A 16,791-nucleotide genomic window follows, 5' to 3' on the forward strand; every position below is an offset into this window, starting at 1 on the left:
TGCTGCCACACAGCCCTGCAGAGGGCTGAGCCTGGCACAGTAATTACCTCCTGTGCCTGGCATGGCTTTCCCTCCAGGAGTAGAGGCTGGCACAGAGCCACTGCTTCTTCTGGGAAGTTCCTCCTTCTGCACAGACCTTGGATCTATCACTTGAGAAAGGAAAACGGACAGCAGGATCAGATGGAAACAGTCCTCATTGGAGTGGGGGCATATTCAGCAGGCAATGCATGGCAATTTTACAGGCAAAGATCAGGAAAACGCCCGGGGTCTTCATGTTGGCCATAGCACTCCCTCCCTCAAACTGCAGCCCCTCCTCATCTACTCTGAGTCTGGGAAATTGCAGGGATCTCAGGGTGTTCATGGTTCGTGGGCAGCCTAGGTTCCCTGTCAGCTGATGCCCAAGGCCTTCCTGCCAGGCCAGGATGAAGAGAAGGTGCAGCCAGGCAAGGCTGGGAAACAGCCCTGCAGGGCACGACAGCAGGAGCGGGGAAGCGAGACTGCCATGGATCCCTTTGCACTGTGCCAGGCACAGCGTGTCCAGATGTGCAGAGAAAGCCCCCGACTGCTGAGTCTCAGGAGAGTACTGAGTGAAATGCACCCACATTGTTTTCCCTGCAGCATTTCCTTCAGCATTTGCCATGTGGCTTCTGGTGATTCCAGGATTTTCTTGTTTGCTCTGTCTCGGATCTTTCCTGTTGGTAGACCTTAAAGAAAGTAGTTCCATTTTCCAGGAGTGGATCCCCCAAAAGCCATGCTCAGCCTGTGGGCTCAGCAGGAACACACTACTCACCCTTGCGATGGGAACCGAGCTTGCGTGTGCCACTCAGAAAGGGAGCTGTAAAAGTGATCCCTGCAGACACATTCAGTTCAACAGTCACAGAAGCTTCTGTCTCCTGGTTCCTACCAGGTTATCAAAGACTATTTCAGGTGAGACAGTGGGAACATACCTGCAGGAGGCTCCAAGGGCTTCAGACCTTTATGCAGCCAAGCTAATGGAGAAGCCTTCCTAGGAGCCTGACCTAGAAGGGAGCACAGATCAGAACCATTTGCATGGTGTGCTGGGAGCCCCTTCTGCATTAGGGAGCTGGGCACTGCAAGGGGTCAGCTAATGCTGTGGGAGTCAGATGTGAATGGACATGGCCAAAGCTGCAGAGGGGCCTGGGGAGCTCTGGGCTGGCTCTGGTCACTCTCCACACTCTTTGCAAACCCTGTGCAATATCTCTGGAGGGGCAGCTGGACACGCCTAGGGCCCATTGGGACTCTCTCCATTCATTCCTGCAACAGAGTCTGGCACAGATCCAGTCTTTGGCATGCCAGCCACTCCCAGGTTTTGGGACACGTCACCCACACAGGGACCCCTGTAGGACTGCTCAGTACCCGAGTGACTGCAGCCTGCTCAGGATAATTCCTCTGGGTTCTGCTGGTCTTATATTGGCTGTTCTCGCACTGCCAAGCAGCAGAGGTGCCAGCTCAAGGTCCAGAGCAGAGCTCAGGCCCAGAGGCACAGCAATTACCTCCTGTGACTGTGTCTGTCATGGCCTCCCTTCCTGCAGCAGAGGCTGGCACAGAACCACTGCTTCCTCGGAGAAGTGCTCCCTTCTGCACAGCCTCTGATTTAATTTCTGGAGAAAGGAGAAGGGATGGTTGGATGAGATGGGAACCTTCCCCACTGGCATCTTCAGGAGACAGTGGTGGTGAAAGTCATGAATAGGCTTCAGGAAATCTGATCACCTTTGGGATCTCTCCCTATGAATACTACACTCTCTCCTCCAAACTGCCACCCATCCTGATCTGCCAGGAGAATGGGAAAGTGCAGGGATCTCAGACTGTGCCTGGCCCATGGGGCACTTTGGGTCCCTGTCAGCTGATGCAAAATGCCTTCCTGCAGAGGCTGGGGAGAAGCTGCAGCCAGGCCAGGCTGGGAAACCGCCCAGCAGGGCATGCCAGCAGGAGCGGGGCAGCGAGGCTGCCATGGATCCCTTCCCGCTGTGCCAGGCACAGTGTGTCCAGATGTGCAGAGAAGGCCCCCATCTGCTGAGTGTCAGGAGAAGACCGAGGGAAATGCACCCACCTTGTCCTCCCTGCCCTTCCTTCTGTGTTTGTCTCAAGAATTCATTTGATTCAAGAGACTATTTGGCACCACTATTATGGGCCTTTCTTTTTGGGAGACCGTCACAGAAAGTATTTCCATTTCCCAGGAGTGGATCCCCCAAAAGCAGTGCTCAGCAGGGACACGCTACTCACCCCTGCGATGGGTGCTCGGCTTACCTCCAGCATGCAGACCAAGAGTTGGAGAAATCATCCCTGAAGACACACCTGTAACTCAACAGCCATAGAATGTTTTGTCATCTCTGCTGATGTGGAAGGGCAGCACTGAGCTGCAGGAGCAGTGAGGGGATTGCACAGGACGAGGGCACACACGTGCACGGCTCTGTCCTGGCACCTGCAGCAATGCCCTCCTGGCTGAGCTTTGGGCTCTGAGCTGGCAGCTCCCCAAGAAGAAAAGGCCTTGACCTACCCTCACCATTTTCCTCAGGCTCAGTCCTGGATGTGGGTTGGAACGCAAGATCACCTTCCCCAGCGGGTTCAGCTGCAAAGAAAGGCAATGATAGAACAGCTCCCAGCACTGCAGGAGATCCTCAGGCTGCTGGGGGTCAGCAAAGGAGCCAGGAAAAGCACAGTCCTGGAGCACAGCCCCTGGGCCCTTCCCTTCCCTCTCTGCTTTTCTGTTTGGCAGCAGGGAGCACATGGAAGGAGACACCGGCATTGCACATGGGAAAAAGATTGACAGCTAAATGTTCCTTCCTCCCACTGACAGCGATCCTGTGGGATCACCGAGGTTGCCAGAAGGGAGCAGGGAAGGTTTCTAGAAACCATCAGCCTTGAGGTGGTCTTAAGGGAAATGGCACATAAGTGAACTATTTCCACAGTGACACTGTCTATTTTGTCAGGAAAGGGTCATTGAGAACTTGCCTCCAGCATCCTCCAAGAAGTTCAAGCCATATTCCAGCAGGGCTTCCAGATTATCCATGTCGTGATCCCAATCTAGAAGGGAGCACAGATCAGAAGCATTCCCATGATGTGCTGGGATCCCCTTCTGCCTTAGGGAGCTGGGCACTGCAGGGGGGTCGGGTAAGGCTGTGGGGCTTAGATGTGAATGGACATGGTCAACACTGGGTGTTCTCTCCCTCCCACAGAGGAAAGCCTTCCTAAAGCCCTATGCAAAATGATCACCAATGCTTCCTGTGGAGAGGGGAGCACTGTCCCAGGAAAGGGGAGCAAGGCTGCCAGCTCACCTGCTCCCTGTGCTTGCCATGGAGCTGCCTGGGCAGCCCTGACAGGCAGGGCCACTGCCAGGAGAAGCAGGAGGAAGAGGCGCAGAGCAAGGGCCATGGTGCCTTGCCCTCTGCCAGTCCCGGAGTTCTTGCTACTACCGCTGTCCCGACACAGTTGTCCCAATGTCAGCACCACTGCCACTGCCAGCGCTGCTGCAGCAACAGTTGTGGTCAGGGACTGACTGGTCGGTGGCTGTGCTGCTATGCAACCATGGGGCTCTGGCACCTCTGTGACCTCAGAGCCTGCTGTGACCTCACGGCCCTAGCTGTACCCCCAGAGCATACCCTCATCTGTACGAATGGGCTGCCCTGATTGGAAATGTTTTGCTTCATCAATGGGCCATTGCTTAGCAAAACCTTTGTTTTGTCTCCTGACATTGCTGGTCAGGCTGTGTCCCTGGAAATGCTCTTAATGGCTTCCTGTAGCAATGGGGCACAAAGAGACACATACCCGTTTATGCATCCAATGAGAATTGCTTTATTATAGAAATCACCCCCCATTTATACCTTTAAGCTCAACCAGACAACACAAAAACTTAACAGGAGATGGGCACCCATTGGCTGGCTCAGCTGCAGTCTATCTACGCGTCTTTTCCCCCAGACTGCTTCCCATTCGTATGCTGTCCTTGTGTTCCTCCTCATAACTGCCTCTCACCCCCAGCAAACTTCCAACCCTCCAGCCTGCCCCTGAGCCTTCCCCACAGGGCCTTCTGGTGAGCATAGCCCTTAAGAACTTTAACAATAATAATCCCATATCCCAGAGTTTCCCCATTTTGCTGGGCATGCCCCTGGAGGAGGTCCAGGCCTAGATGATGCCACTGAAGGAGATGTGCCCTCAGCCCCAGGGATGCCCAGCATGGGCTCCCCAAGCCCCTTCGGGCCCCCGCCGCTGCTCACAGCAGCCCCTGCCTGGCTCCTGCCTGCCTGCACCGTGGGCATCCATGGTCGCTCCTGGACATGGAGCTCAGCCAGTGCTGGTGCCGTGTGGGCTTTGTTGGTGGTACCACCCGGACACTGGGCTGGTATTTCCAACTCTTCATTGGCACAGAAGAATGGGCCATTGTCTACACTGCGGGGTGTAGGGGAGAGATCAACTTCAATGTTGTTTAGAGGACGGGGACAGTGGGCTTAGGGGCAGAGGAAGGGTGGTGTTGGTCTCCGCTAGGGCTGGAAAGTGCTGGGTTGGTGCTGGGGTCCTAGAAGAACAGGGGAAAGGGCTGGGACAGCGCAGAGGGAGATCAAAAAAGGGAGTGAAGGAAGCTCGGGGATATCCATGGGGAGAAGAGATGACAGTGGGATCTAGAAGATAATAGGAGGGGCCCTTGTAGATGGCTGATTTGGGGTCCTGTTCTCAGAGCTCTTGCAAGGGCTGCCCAGGTCCTTATTACTGCAGGAGAAGCTGCTCAAGCTGTCAGAGTCTGAGTTGTATCCAACATCTTTCTTCTGCTGTCCAGAGGTGCGACTGTGGAGAGAGGAGTGTCTGAGGCCCCAGCTGCCGGTGGCACACAGGGACCCTCCTGCACAGCAGGGCCCAGAGCTGACAAGGCTCCCCTGCACGGCTGGAGCTGCTGGCACACCTTGGCCCAGCTGGACAGCTGCCCCTCAAGGCCCCGGCGAGCAGGGGATGGCTCTGGGCAGGGTCCCTGGCCAGGAGTGGGCCCCAGAGCGCATCTGCCTTTCAAGGGCAATGTGGTCCCTGCTCTTTCTCCTCCCCGCCTTGCTTTGCCTCTGTGTGCTGCTCCTGGGGCTGCTCTTGGGCACGCAGCCTCAGTGGGAGCCAGCACTGGCTGCAGTTCCAGTGGGCTCCCCAGGACAAGGCCCAGCAATTAAGAGGTCAATTAAAGCACTGGACAGCAGCAGAACCCTCAGCTGAGTTATGTGGACAATCCCTGACCAACCACAACTCCACAGCAGCCTCACTGGGAATGTTTCCTGTCTACAAGCAGCCATCAAATGAAGCTGTTTGAGGGGGAGAGCAACAAAACACTCACCGTTTTCTCTTCCAGCAATACCAGATTCCAGCACAACACAACAAGACGACAAGCTCCCCAGCAGCCACAATGGCCATTAACTCAAGCAAACAGCGTGTTCCCTAACAGACACCGCTTCTAATGCCCTTCTGGGAGTCAGGAACATGTGTTGAGGTGCCGGCTGCATCTGTGGGAGCAATGGGGAGCGGGAGCCTGTGCTGTGCTTCCCTGCTGAGCTAGAAGCTCACTGGATACAGCCAGGACGTTCTCTGATTCCCCTAGAGCTGGGGCCTGCAGGGACCTTGGCACCCTTTGGCACAGGTTGTGCCACCCAACAAAGCCCAGAAGGCCGGGAAGAGACCCTGGGAGCAGCACAACTGATTGGGCAGTCACTCCTTCCAGGGACCTGGGCCCAAACCCATCCCTGAGCAGCCACTGCCAGCCCCAACTCTCCCTGCCCTGTGACAGTTCCTTGGGGAAGAGCTTCTGCCACACAGCCCTGACGAGGGCTGAGCCTGGCACAGCAATTACCTCCTGTGCCTGTGCCTGTGCCTGTGCCTGTGCCTGTGCCTGTGCCTGTGCCTGTGTCTGGCATGGCTTTCCCTCCAGCAGTAGAGGCTGGCACCGAGACACTGGGAAGTGCCTCCTTCTCCACAGACTTTGCGCCCATCACTTGACAAAGGAAAAGGGACTGCAGGATCAGATGGAAACATTCCTCATTGCAATGGTGGCATATTCAGCTGGCAGTGCTTTGTAAATTTACAGGTAAAGATCAGGAAAATGCCCAGGGCCATCAGGTGGGCCAGAGCACTCCCTCCTCCAAACTGGAGCCCTGTCTGATCTACCCTGAAACTGGAAAATTGCAGGGATCTTGGAGTGTGCATGGTCTATCGGCTACTTTGGGCTCCGTGTCAGCTGATGCCCAAGTCTTCCTGCAGAGGCTGGGGAGAAGCTGCAGCCAGGCCAGGCTGGGAAACAGCCCTGCAGGGCATGACAGCAGGAGCGGGGAAGCGAGGCTGCCATGGATCCCTTCCTGCTGTGCCAGGCCCGGTGTGTCCAGATGTGCAGAGAAAGCCCCCGACTGCTGAGTGTCAGGAGAGGGCTGAGGGAAATGCACCCACCTTGTTTTCCCTGTAGCATTTCCTTCAGCATTTGCCATGTGGCTACAGGTGGTTCCAGGGTTTTCTTGTTTGCTTTGTCTCGGATCTTTCCTGTTGGTAGACCTTAAAGAAAGTAGTTCCCTTTCCCAGGAGTGGATCCCCCAAAAGCCATGCTCAGCCTGTGGGCTCAGCAGGAACACACTACTCACCCTTGCGATGGGAACTGGGCTTGTGTGTACCAATCAGAAAGGAAGCTGGAAAAGTGATCCCTGCAGACACATTTAATTCAACAGTCACAGGAGCTTCTGTCTCCTGGTTCCTGCCAGGTTGTCAAAGACTGTTTCAGGTGAGACAGTGGGAACATACCTGCAGGAGGCTCCGAGGGCTTCAGACCTTTATGCAGCCAAGCTAATGGAGAAGCCTTCCTAGGAGCCTGACCTAGAAGGGAGCACAGATCAGAACCATTTGCATGGTGTGCTGGGAGCCCCTTCTGCATTAGGGAGCTGGGCACTGCAAGGGGTCAGCTAATGCTGTGGGAGCCAGATGTGAATGAACATGGCCAAAGCTGCAGAGGGGCCTGGGGAGCTCTGGGCTGGCTCTGGTCACTCTCCACACTCTTTGCAAACCCTGTGCAATATCTCTGGAGGGGCAACTGGACAAGCCTAGGGCTCGTTGGGACTCTCTCCATTCCATCCTGCAACAGAGTCTGGCACAGATCCAGTCTTTGGCATGCCAGCCACTCCCAGGTTTTGGGACACGTCACCCACACAGGGACCCCAGCAGGACTGCTCAGTACTCGAGTGACTGCAGCCTGCTCGGGATAATTCCTCTGGGCTCTGTTGGTCTTATATTGGCTGTTCTCGCACTGCCAAGCAGCAGAGGTGCCAGCTCAAGGTCCAGAGTAGAGCTCAGGCCCAGAGGCACAGCAATTACCTCCTGTGACTGTACCTGTCATGGCCTCCCTTCCTGCAGCAGAGGTTGGCACAGAACCACTGCTTCCTCTGAGAAATGCTCCCTTCTGCACAACCTCTGCTTTCCTTTCTGGAGAAAGGAAAAGAGACACCTGGATGAGATGGAACTCTTCCCCACTGTCATCTTCAGGAGACAGTGGTGCTGAAAGTCATGAACAGGCACTGAGCTGCAGGAGCAGTGAGGGGATTGCACAGGGTGAGGGCACACACGTGCAAAGCTCTGTCCTGGCACCTGCAGCAATGCCCTCCTGGCTGAGCTTTGGGCTCTGAGCTGGCAGCTCCCCAAGAAGAAAAGGCCTTGACCAACCCTCACCATTTTCCTGAGGCTCAGCCCTGGATGTGGGTTGGAACACAAGATCACCTTCCCCAGCGGGTTCAGCTGCAAAGAAAGGCAATGATAGAACAGCTCCCAGCACTGCAGGAGATCCTCAGGCTGCTGGGGGTCAGCAAAGGAGCCAGGAAAAGCACAGTCCGGAAGCACAGCCCTGGGCCCTTCCCTTCCCTCTCTGCTTTTCTGTTTGGCAGCAGGAGCACATGGAAGGAGACACTGGCATTGCACATGGGAAGAAGATTGACAGCTAAATGTTCCTTCCTCCCACTGACAGCGATCCTATGGGATCACCGAGGATGCCAGAAGGGAGCAGGGCAAAGTTTCTAGAAACCATCAGCCTTGAGGTGATCTTAAGGGAATGGCACATAAGTGAACTATTTCCACAGTGACACTGCCTATTCTGTCAGGAAAGGGTAATTGAGAACTTGCCTCCAGCATCCTCTAAGAATTTCAAGCCATATTCCAGCAGGGCTTCCAGATTATCCATGTCGCAATCCCAATCTAGAAGGGAGCACAGATCAGAAGCATTCCCATGGTGTGCTGGGATCCCCTTCTGCCTTAGGGAGCTGGGCACTGCAGGGGGGTTGGGTAAGGCTGTGGGGCTTAGATATGAATGGACATGGCCAAAGCAGCAGAGGGGCCTGGGGAGCTTTGAGCTGCCTCCCGGCCACTCTCCAGCCACTTTGCAGACCCTGTGCAACAGCTGTGGAGAGGAAACTGAGGCAGCCCAAGGGTCCACTGAGTGTTCTCTCCCTTGCACATAGGAAACGCTGTCTAAAGCCCTGGGGAAAGCTGCAGCAGATGCAAGAAACAGGCCAGGAGACTCGCTCCCTTGAAAGGCCTTTTTTGGAAAATTAGCTTCGTTGGGGAACCCAAGGGGTTGTGCACACCACCACTGCTCCCGATGGACAACCTAGAGAAGGAGGAGCACAGCTGTGTCTTCAAAGGCACAGCTGTGGCTTCTTTCCTCAACAGAAATCCCTGGGAAGTCACCATTGGTTCTTAGTCCAGGGCCGTCATGTTTGTAGGGTTCTGTTCATATCATGGCAGTGGAATCAAAGCAGCTTGGGGTGGTAACTCATATTCTGCATTATTTTCTCAACCTGTGGACACAGGTGTCTCGTCTAGATGTAATTTGGGCTCATTGCTCTAAGTGGTTTTATGTCCAAATAATATCCCTGTGTCCTTTCCACTTCTTTCATTTGCATACACGTCCATGATGTCACCCTCCTCCCAGGCGCCATTTTCAGGGAAGCAGCAGCAGCAACACCCGATGAAGGGAAAAAAGGGTACACAGTTGAGACAGTTGGAGATTGGAACATAATGGGGTCAATAATTTAACATTAACAATTAACATTAATTAGCAACCAAAACAGAGTAAAACTTAACATTAACAATTACACACGAAAAACTAAAACTTAGGAACTTGTTCATAACAGCAGGCAGTGTCACAGTCATGCCTCTCTCCTTCCTGCCCTCCCTCCCTCCTACACGACTTTCCTCTCTCTCTCCTTTCCTCTTTTGCCATGGACTGCTCCACCAGCCCAAGGGCACAGAGTCAGGCCTTGTCAGGACACACTGGAGCCCTGCTCTCCCCCTCTGCTCTTTCCCCACCATGGGCACCCCTGGCAGCCCCTCCCAGGTTTTGGGCAGTGTCTCCCACGGAGGGACCCCAGCAGGACTGCTCAGTACCCGAGTGGCCTGAGCCTGCTCGGGATAATTCCTCTGGACTCTGCTCGTCTTGTCTGGGCTGTACCCGCACTGCCAAGCAGCAGAGATGGCAGCTCAGGGCTCAGCAGGGCTCAGGCCCAGAGGCACAGCAATTACCTCCCGTGACTGTGCCTGGCATGGCCTCCCTTCCTGCAATGGAGATTCTGGGAAATGCTGCCTTCAGCACCGCCTCTCCATCCACATCTGGAGGAAGGAAAAGGGACAGCTGGATGAGATGGAACCATTCCCCACTGGGGAGGTGGTACTTTGCTAGAGGCAATGCTTGTGAAAGACATTGATAAGGATCAGGAAAATGCCCAGGTTCTTCAGGCTGGGCCAGGGCCCTTCTCTTTCCAAAGATCAGCCCTTTCTGATTGACCCCGAGTCCAGGAAGTTTCAGGGGATTTCAGGGTGTGCATTGCCTGTGGGGTAGTTTCGGCTCCCTGTCAGTTTATGCCAAAGGCCTTCCTGCAGAGGTTGGGGAGAAGCTGCAGCCAGGCCTGGTTGAAAAACAGCCCTGCTGGGTGTGACAGCAGCAGCAGGGCAGTGAGGCTGCCATGGATCCCTTCCTGTTGTGCCGGGCATGGTGTGTCCAGATGTGCAGAGAGAGCCCTCAGCTCCTGAGTGTGAGGTGAAGGCTGAGGGAAATGCACCCACCTTGTCCTCCCTGCAGCTGTTCCTTTAGCATTTGCTGAGTGGTTTCAGATGCTTCCAGGGATTTCTTGTGTGTTTTGTCTTGGATCTTTCCTGTCAGAGGAACTTAAAAGAAAGGAATTCCATTTCAGATGAATGGATCCCCCAAAAGCCATGCTCAGCCTGTGGGCTCAGCAGGAACACACTACTCACCCTGGAGATGGGAGCTGGGATTGTGTGTACCAATCAGCAAAGGATCTGGAACAGTGTTCCCTGCAGACACACCTGTAACTCAACAGTCACAAAAGGTTCTGTCACCTGTTTCCTGCCAGGTTGTCAAAGATTATCCCTTGGTGGGACAGTGAGAACATACCTGCAAGAGACTGCAGGGGCTTCAGACCTTTATGCAGCCAAGCTAAAGGAGAAGTCTTCCTACGAGCCACACCTAGATAGGAGCACAGACCAGAACCAATTCCATGGTGTGCTGGGATCCTCTTCTGCATTAGGGAGCTGGGCACTGCAAGGGGGTCGTGTATGGCTATGGGGGTTAGATGTGAATGGACATGGCCAACACGGGTGTTCTCTCCCTTCTGCAGAGGAAAAGCAAAATGATCCCCAACGCTTCCTGTGGAGAGGGGAGCACTGTCCCAGGAAAGGGGAGCCAGGCCACTGACTCACCTGCTCGCTGTGCTCGCCATGGAGCTGCCTGGGCAGCCCTGGCAGGCAGGGCCACTGCCAGGAGGAGCAGGAGGAAGAGGCGCAGAGCAAGGGCCATGGTGCCTTGCCCTCTGCCAGTCCTGCAGCTCTTGCTATTACTGCTGTCCTGACACAGCTGTCCCAATGTCAGCACCACTGCCACTGCCACCGCTGCTGCCGCAACGGTTGTGGTCAGGGACTGACTGGTCGGTGACTGTGCTGCTGTGCTGATTTACCAAAATATGTGTATTGGTCTAATACCAATAGCCAACTGTGACGGACAAAAGACTCTAACAATTTAAATTTAGAAAGGGTGTGTTTACTCAGCTCTGGGCAGCAGTGTGGGGTAGCCCCCTAATACGCACTGTGAAATTACAGGTGGTCACAGAGTCTATTTATTGACAAAAGGTTTAAACAAATACATATTCATAATACCAGCCCCTCCCACCCCCTGCTTCCTATGGTAATTAGCTTGAATAGCTATTATTCATGCATGGTTGACTTCTTGAATGAAGTCTGGGGTCGTTTTTGTGGGGAGGGGTCTTAGAAGGAGGAAGTAAGGCAAGACTTCCTCACCCTGAACTCTCGACCTTTTCTATCAATAACAATACAAATGGCTTTTGGGGTAACTCTAGCTTTGCAAAGAATGAGTTTCTGGTTGCAATTGTTTGTGTTCTTTGGACCTAACTACTTGTTTCATCCTTTTCCATTGCAAGCACAGCAAAGCGAACATAAATTGACAGGCAATCAATTATTTAAGTTTCAGGTAACTATCTCAAGCCCAGTTTCTTTTAACTTTTAACTTTTAACTAAAATCCTATTTTTTTTTAAGATTAGTGTTTCATTCCCGACTTCTTTGAAATGAGTAAATTCTTTTACTCAATATGGGGATTTCTCCTCTTCTATTCAAGACACATGGAGGCAATTTTTTAAGACCAAGCTATATGCTTTCAATAGCTATGCTGAGTTTGCTACTTGTAATAGTATCCTCTAGTTCCAAACAAGTAAACTGGTTGTGGTTGGTGACCATCCAAATAGCACATTCCACCAATGATGAGACAGGCGTTTTTTGATTAAAAACCTGTTGTATGGTCTTTGCGTCATGATGTATCATGATCAAAGTCTTTTTGCTGCATTAAAATTTCCTTAATTTCTGATGTTTTAGTAGCCATGCTATTAGGGTTCCCTTGACATGATTTGATCGTCTATCATTATGTGAGACATGCTGTTCTGAGACAGACACAACCTTGTCTTAAGTGAAGTTGTCTGGTTGGCTAGATGCATTTCAAAGTGGCAAATGCTTTGTTTTGTGTTCAGGCAAATATTTTGTTATATTCTAAAGTTCCATTACATATATATCTCAATAGTTTTCTCATAGAACAGGGTTCTAGGTTAATGATTTGCCATTTTTCCTCAATTTTTAATGTCCACATTTTATGTTCGGAAGCGTACAATACAGTCCCTTCATGATTTAGTCTTAGAGCGACTATTGGATGTACCAAGTTCACAGATGCATTGTGTATAGTTAAATCAAAGTCTGCTATCATATTTGTTACAGGGTCATAAGTAAAATTGACCAAGACCTACTAAGATTGAAGCTCTTTTTTCATTTTAGGGGCATTACCCCAAACAATTTTGCAAATTTTATCAGGGAATGCTCTTTTCTTACCTTCTTTGATAACTGTGGCAGCAAATAACTGCATCCACATTTATGCTTGAGTACATTTAAGAGCTAGAGAAATGTTTACACTAGTTGTGTTTAGTGGTTTAATTATTACTTCTTGGTCTTGCTCTTTTATATTTTCCTATTCTGGTAATATTTTGGTTAATTTTAATAATTATTTCTTAATGCTAACAAAAAAATATTGCAAAGGCTGCTATAATATAACTAAATCACTTTCCATCACAGCTAATTTGTTCATTAACACTTTTGAATCTAATGTATTTAAAACTCTTAATTTCGTTCTTAATATCTTAGTGAAATTTCTCTTTTTCTTAAAACTAGAAGGCCTACAGTTTTGAAGCTAAGCAGTCCAATTAGTACAATCCATAAAAAGAATTTTGAGAAGTGGGGTACATTCTGGCCAAATGGCACAAGCACTTACTTGCATTCTCATTTCTGGCTCAATTTTTGGTTTTTTTTTTTCTTTTGAAATAATTGGAGTTTACATTGTTACAGTCCTTTTTGACACTGGTGGAGTTGTTTGGCTTTGATTTGTGAAACTCAACTCAGTGATGTTAAAATCAAGATTAAACCCTTTTGCTGCGCACTCTTCAATTTTAAGTCTAAATTTAGGACACGTGGTCGAGCATTTGTCACAGCATCTGGGACCAACTTGGATGAGTTCCATAGGTGGATGGTGAGCTTCATGGAACCCATTTTTTACAAATGCAAATTCACATACCTTAAACATTTTTCCTTTCCCACATATTTGCATTTGTGACCCTTAACATTTTGTTAAAAGCCCTATGAGAGTAGGGATTGTAGTTATAGCAATGACCACAAGGGTCACAACCGTTCACATTATGTCTATGATAATTGTAAGTCCATTACTCGCTGTTCCTGGTGAATTTCAGCTTCAGGTCTCCATTGCCTGGTGCAATCTTCTAAATTTTTTCAGGAGCTTTCTTCACTCAGGGGTGATGGATCCAAGCTTTCTGTTCTTTGATCTTGACTGCTATGAAGGTGGGGAGGACTGGAATGGTCCTTCTCACGGCGGTTCCAAAGTTTTTTCTGCAAAAGACTTAACATATACTTAATTCTTACGTTGTACATCATGTACCGGCTTATCTAATTATTTGCTTTGGGGCCCCGCTACATATTTTCTAATTTCTTTAAGTTGTTTATTTAGGGCCACCATGTATTTGTGTAAAATGTGGCCCTCTATTGGAAGATAGAGTGACTGGGACTCCAAAGCATGGTATTATTTCTTGTAACAGTGCCTTGGTCGTTTTTTGTGCTTTAGCTGTCTGGTTAGGGAAGGCTTCTGGCCGTCCTGAAAAGGTATCTGTTAACACTAATAGGTAGCAATACCCCCCTTTCTTGGACAATTCCGTAAAATTAATTTGCCATCGCTGCCCAGGTCTACAACTTTTCTCAATTTGTCTAACTTTAAATTTTGGAAAGTTTTTAGGATTAGTTCAGAGGCAAAAACCACACTGATGAGATACTTGTGCTACTGTGCCGTATAATTTTTTAGCTAGAATTCTATCTTTTAAATAATTGTATAGGGCATCTATCTCCTAATGTGTTTTCTCATATTTTTTTAGCACTAATGAACACAACAAGTAGAAAAGTACTACAATTTTCTTTTTTTGTTACAGTCCACCTTTCCTGGTTATAAGTTGCTTCCTCTTTCTTAATAAGTTTTTTATCTTTTTGTTATATACTAGGTACCTTTAATAGAGATCTTTCTATCTGGAATTAATGCTGACTCGACCATTTCATTGGGTACTTCACCTTTGGCTGCATCTTTTGCCTCTCTGTCTGCCAGCATATTTCCTTCTTCCAATTCTGAGCTCACCTTTTGGTGTGCTTTGATGTGCATAATAGCTACTTTTTTAGGTAACTGAACTGCATCCAATAGTTATAGTATTTGTTGTGCGTGTTTACTATTTTTCCCTTGTGAGTTCAGCAGTCTTTTTTTTTCCCCTCAAAAAGTTTTGTGTGTATGGGCTATTCTAAATGCATACTTCGAGTCTATATAAATGTTGATTTCTTTTCTTTTTCCAGCTCTAAGGCCTGGGTTAGGTAATTATTTCAGCTTTTTGTGCGGAGGTGTTTGTTGGCAATGGTCTGTATGTGGCAACCACATACCCAGCTGATGATAGGTGAACCAGGTCTCAGCGTTCTTGAGAGGGGTGTTCTTCAGATCCAGGCACTGGAGTAGGTGGCTTCAATGGTCTCCAGGCAGTCGTGGATCACTGGTTCTCCCTCACTCCCGCTGAGGAAAGAAGCTGGGTTCACAATGTTAGTTACCACAGTTTCAACATCATTTTGTCCTACTAGTATGGCCTGGTACTTTAGAAATCTTTATGGGGAAAGTCAATGTCCCCCTTTTGCCTTCAGGACTGCAGACATTGTGTGGGATACCAGCACAGTCATCTTCTGGCCTGGGGTGAACTTGCATGCCTCTTGGATGTTCACTGCTACTGCTGCAACAGCTCTGAGGCACCTTGGCCACCCCTTAGCTGCCATGTTTAGCTGTTTGGAGAGGTTGGCAACTGCCCTCTGGTATGGTCCCAGGTCTTGTGCTAGTACTCCAAGAGCAATCCCTTGTTTTTGCAAGGAAACACAAAAATGGTTTACTTATGTCTGGAAGTCCCAGGGCTGGAGCTGACATAAGAGCCTCTTTAGTTGGTTGAAGGCTTGTGTTGCTTCTGTTGTCCACTGAAGATCCCTGCTCCCTTCCATGATTAAGGCATACAGGGTTTAAATGAACAATCCACAGTCATAAATCCACAGTCTGCACCACCCTGTCATGCCTAGAAAGGTTCTCAGTTCTCTTACTGTCTGGGGTTTTGGGGTTTGGCATATTGCTTCCTTGCAGGTTTGCCTCAAGGTCCTTTGTCCAGCACTCACCTCATAGCCCAGGTAAATAACTGTTTGTTTCACCATCTGGGCTTTCTTTTGGGATACCTGATACTCCTGCAGGCCCAAAAGTTTAGGAGGTTTACCGTCCAATCCACACATGCCTCCTGGGTCCGGGTGGCTATTAAGAGGTCATCCACGTACTGAAGTAGTTGTCCTTCTCCTTGTGGGGGTTCCCAAGACTTCAAATCCTTCACTAGCTGTTCTCCAAATATGGTAGGGGAGTTCTTGAACTCCTGGGGTAGTACACACCATGTGAGCTGAGTTTTACATCTAGTTTTGGGATTCTCCTGTTCAAATGAAAAAATTTTCTGGCTGGCTTCATGGAGAGGGAGGCAAAAGAAAGCATCCTTCAAATCTAAAACAGTAAACTAGGTTAATTAAGGTGTCAGATGAGTTAACAAAATGTCAGTTATTTTATTAACTTTTCTTAAATCTTGTACTAACCTGTTTGAATTTCATTTCTGTCTTCTCTTTTCAAGGGATATTGTTTAATCCTTAACGATTGTTTTCCTTCTTTAAGCCAGATTTGTGCTGGTAGAGCATTCTTTGCTCTCCTTGGTATATTAGAGACTCACACTTTAAGGAACACCTCATTCATATTTTCTTAATAATTTTTCTTTATTTTTAGCTTTAATTTTTTTTGGTTATTAACCTTAGGCTTAACAATTTTACATATTGTTGATCTTTTACCTTCGAACTAATTTCTCCATCATTAAATATTATTTTTGGTTCCAGCTGTTCTAGCAGATCTCTGCTCAAAAGTGCAGCTGGAGCTTTAGGCATATACAAAAATTGATGAATTCTCTACTGTTTCCTCAATTTATACTTTAGTGGTTTGTAAAAATATGTTTTTTCAAACTGGCTAGTAGCCCCTTTTATTATAACATAACTATTTATCATAGGTATCTTTAATTTAACATTAAATATGTTGTTTTTGTGTTTATTATAAATTCCATTTTTAGATATCCTTGACTTATATATTTATTAAACTTACAATTTTCAACAAACTGCACAACAAAACACAACTCACGGGTTAAAGTCACAGCTCTTTTTTGGACAGGGAAGTTCCTTTAGCTTGGGATCATTCTCTGAACTTTTTATTCTTTGACATATAATTATACCAGCAAAGAGAAAAGGAAAGAAAACAACCAACAAAAAAAAGGGTTAACATGAAAAACTAGTGAACCAACTCACTTAAAATAACTCTTTTAAAGCTCAGGTCACTGACCAAGACAAATGGGGGTTTTTTTCAACACAAATTAGCACTAGTTTTTGTTTCAAAATGTTCACTACACACACTGTATAACTAAAGAGAAACTCTTTTTATTCACTTCTAAGCGAACTCATATCACAACTAAACACTCTCAAACACTTTACTTACAAAACTTACATGAAATAACAAAGCAAAAAATTATTTTTTATTTCCTTTAAATTGCTCATTACAAATTGCT

General features: G+C 48.8%; 1 protein-coding gene across 1 annotated transcript in view; it reads right to left on the bottom strand.

The window, feature by feature from the left end:
* The window catches only part of LOC117002584, a 33,004-nt gene that overhangs the window by 15,262 nt on the left and 951 nt on the right, over positions 1-16,791 (bottom strand). Inside the window, exons 2-10 of the mRNA XM_033071866.1 lie at positions 13,301-15,627; positions 10,424-10,495; positions 10,264-10,335; positions 10,075-10,176; positions 9,535-9,621; positions 2,519-2,590; positions 2,269-2,316; positions 1,515-1,622; positions 948-1,019 (exon numbers count right to left, since the gene is read on the bottom strand). Of these exons, the coding sequence (XP_032927757.1) occupies positions 948-1,019; positions 1,515-1,622; positions 2,269-2,316; positions 2,519-2,590; positions 9,535-9,621; positions 10,075-10,105 (418 nt within the window). The 5' untranslated portion in view covers positions 10,106-10,176; positions 10,264-10,335; positions 10,424-10,495; positions 13,301-15,627. The remainder of the gene's footprint in view (positions 1-947; positions 1,020-1,514; positions 1,623-2,268; positions 2,317-2,518; positions 2,591-9,534; positions 9,622-10,074; positions 10,177-10,263; positions 10,336-10,423; positions 10,496-13,300; positions 15,628-16,791) is intronic.

Source organism: Catharus ustulatus, chromosome 13, assembly GCF_009819885.2.
Source record: "Catharus ustulatus isolate bCatUst1 chromosome 13, bCatUst1.pri.v2, whole genome shotgun sequence".
Classification (NCBI taxonomy): Eukaryota; Metazoa; Chordata; class Aves; order Passeriformes; family Turdidae; genus Catharus; species Catharus ustulatus.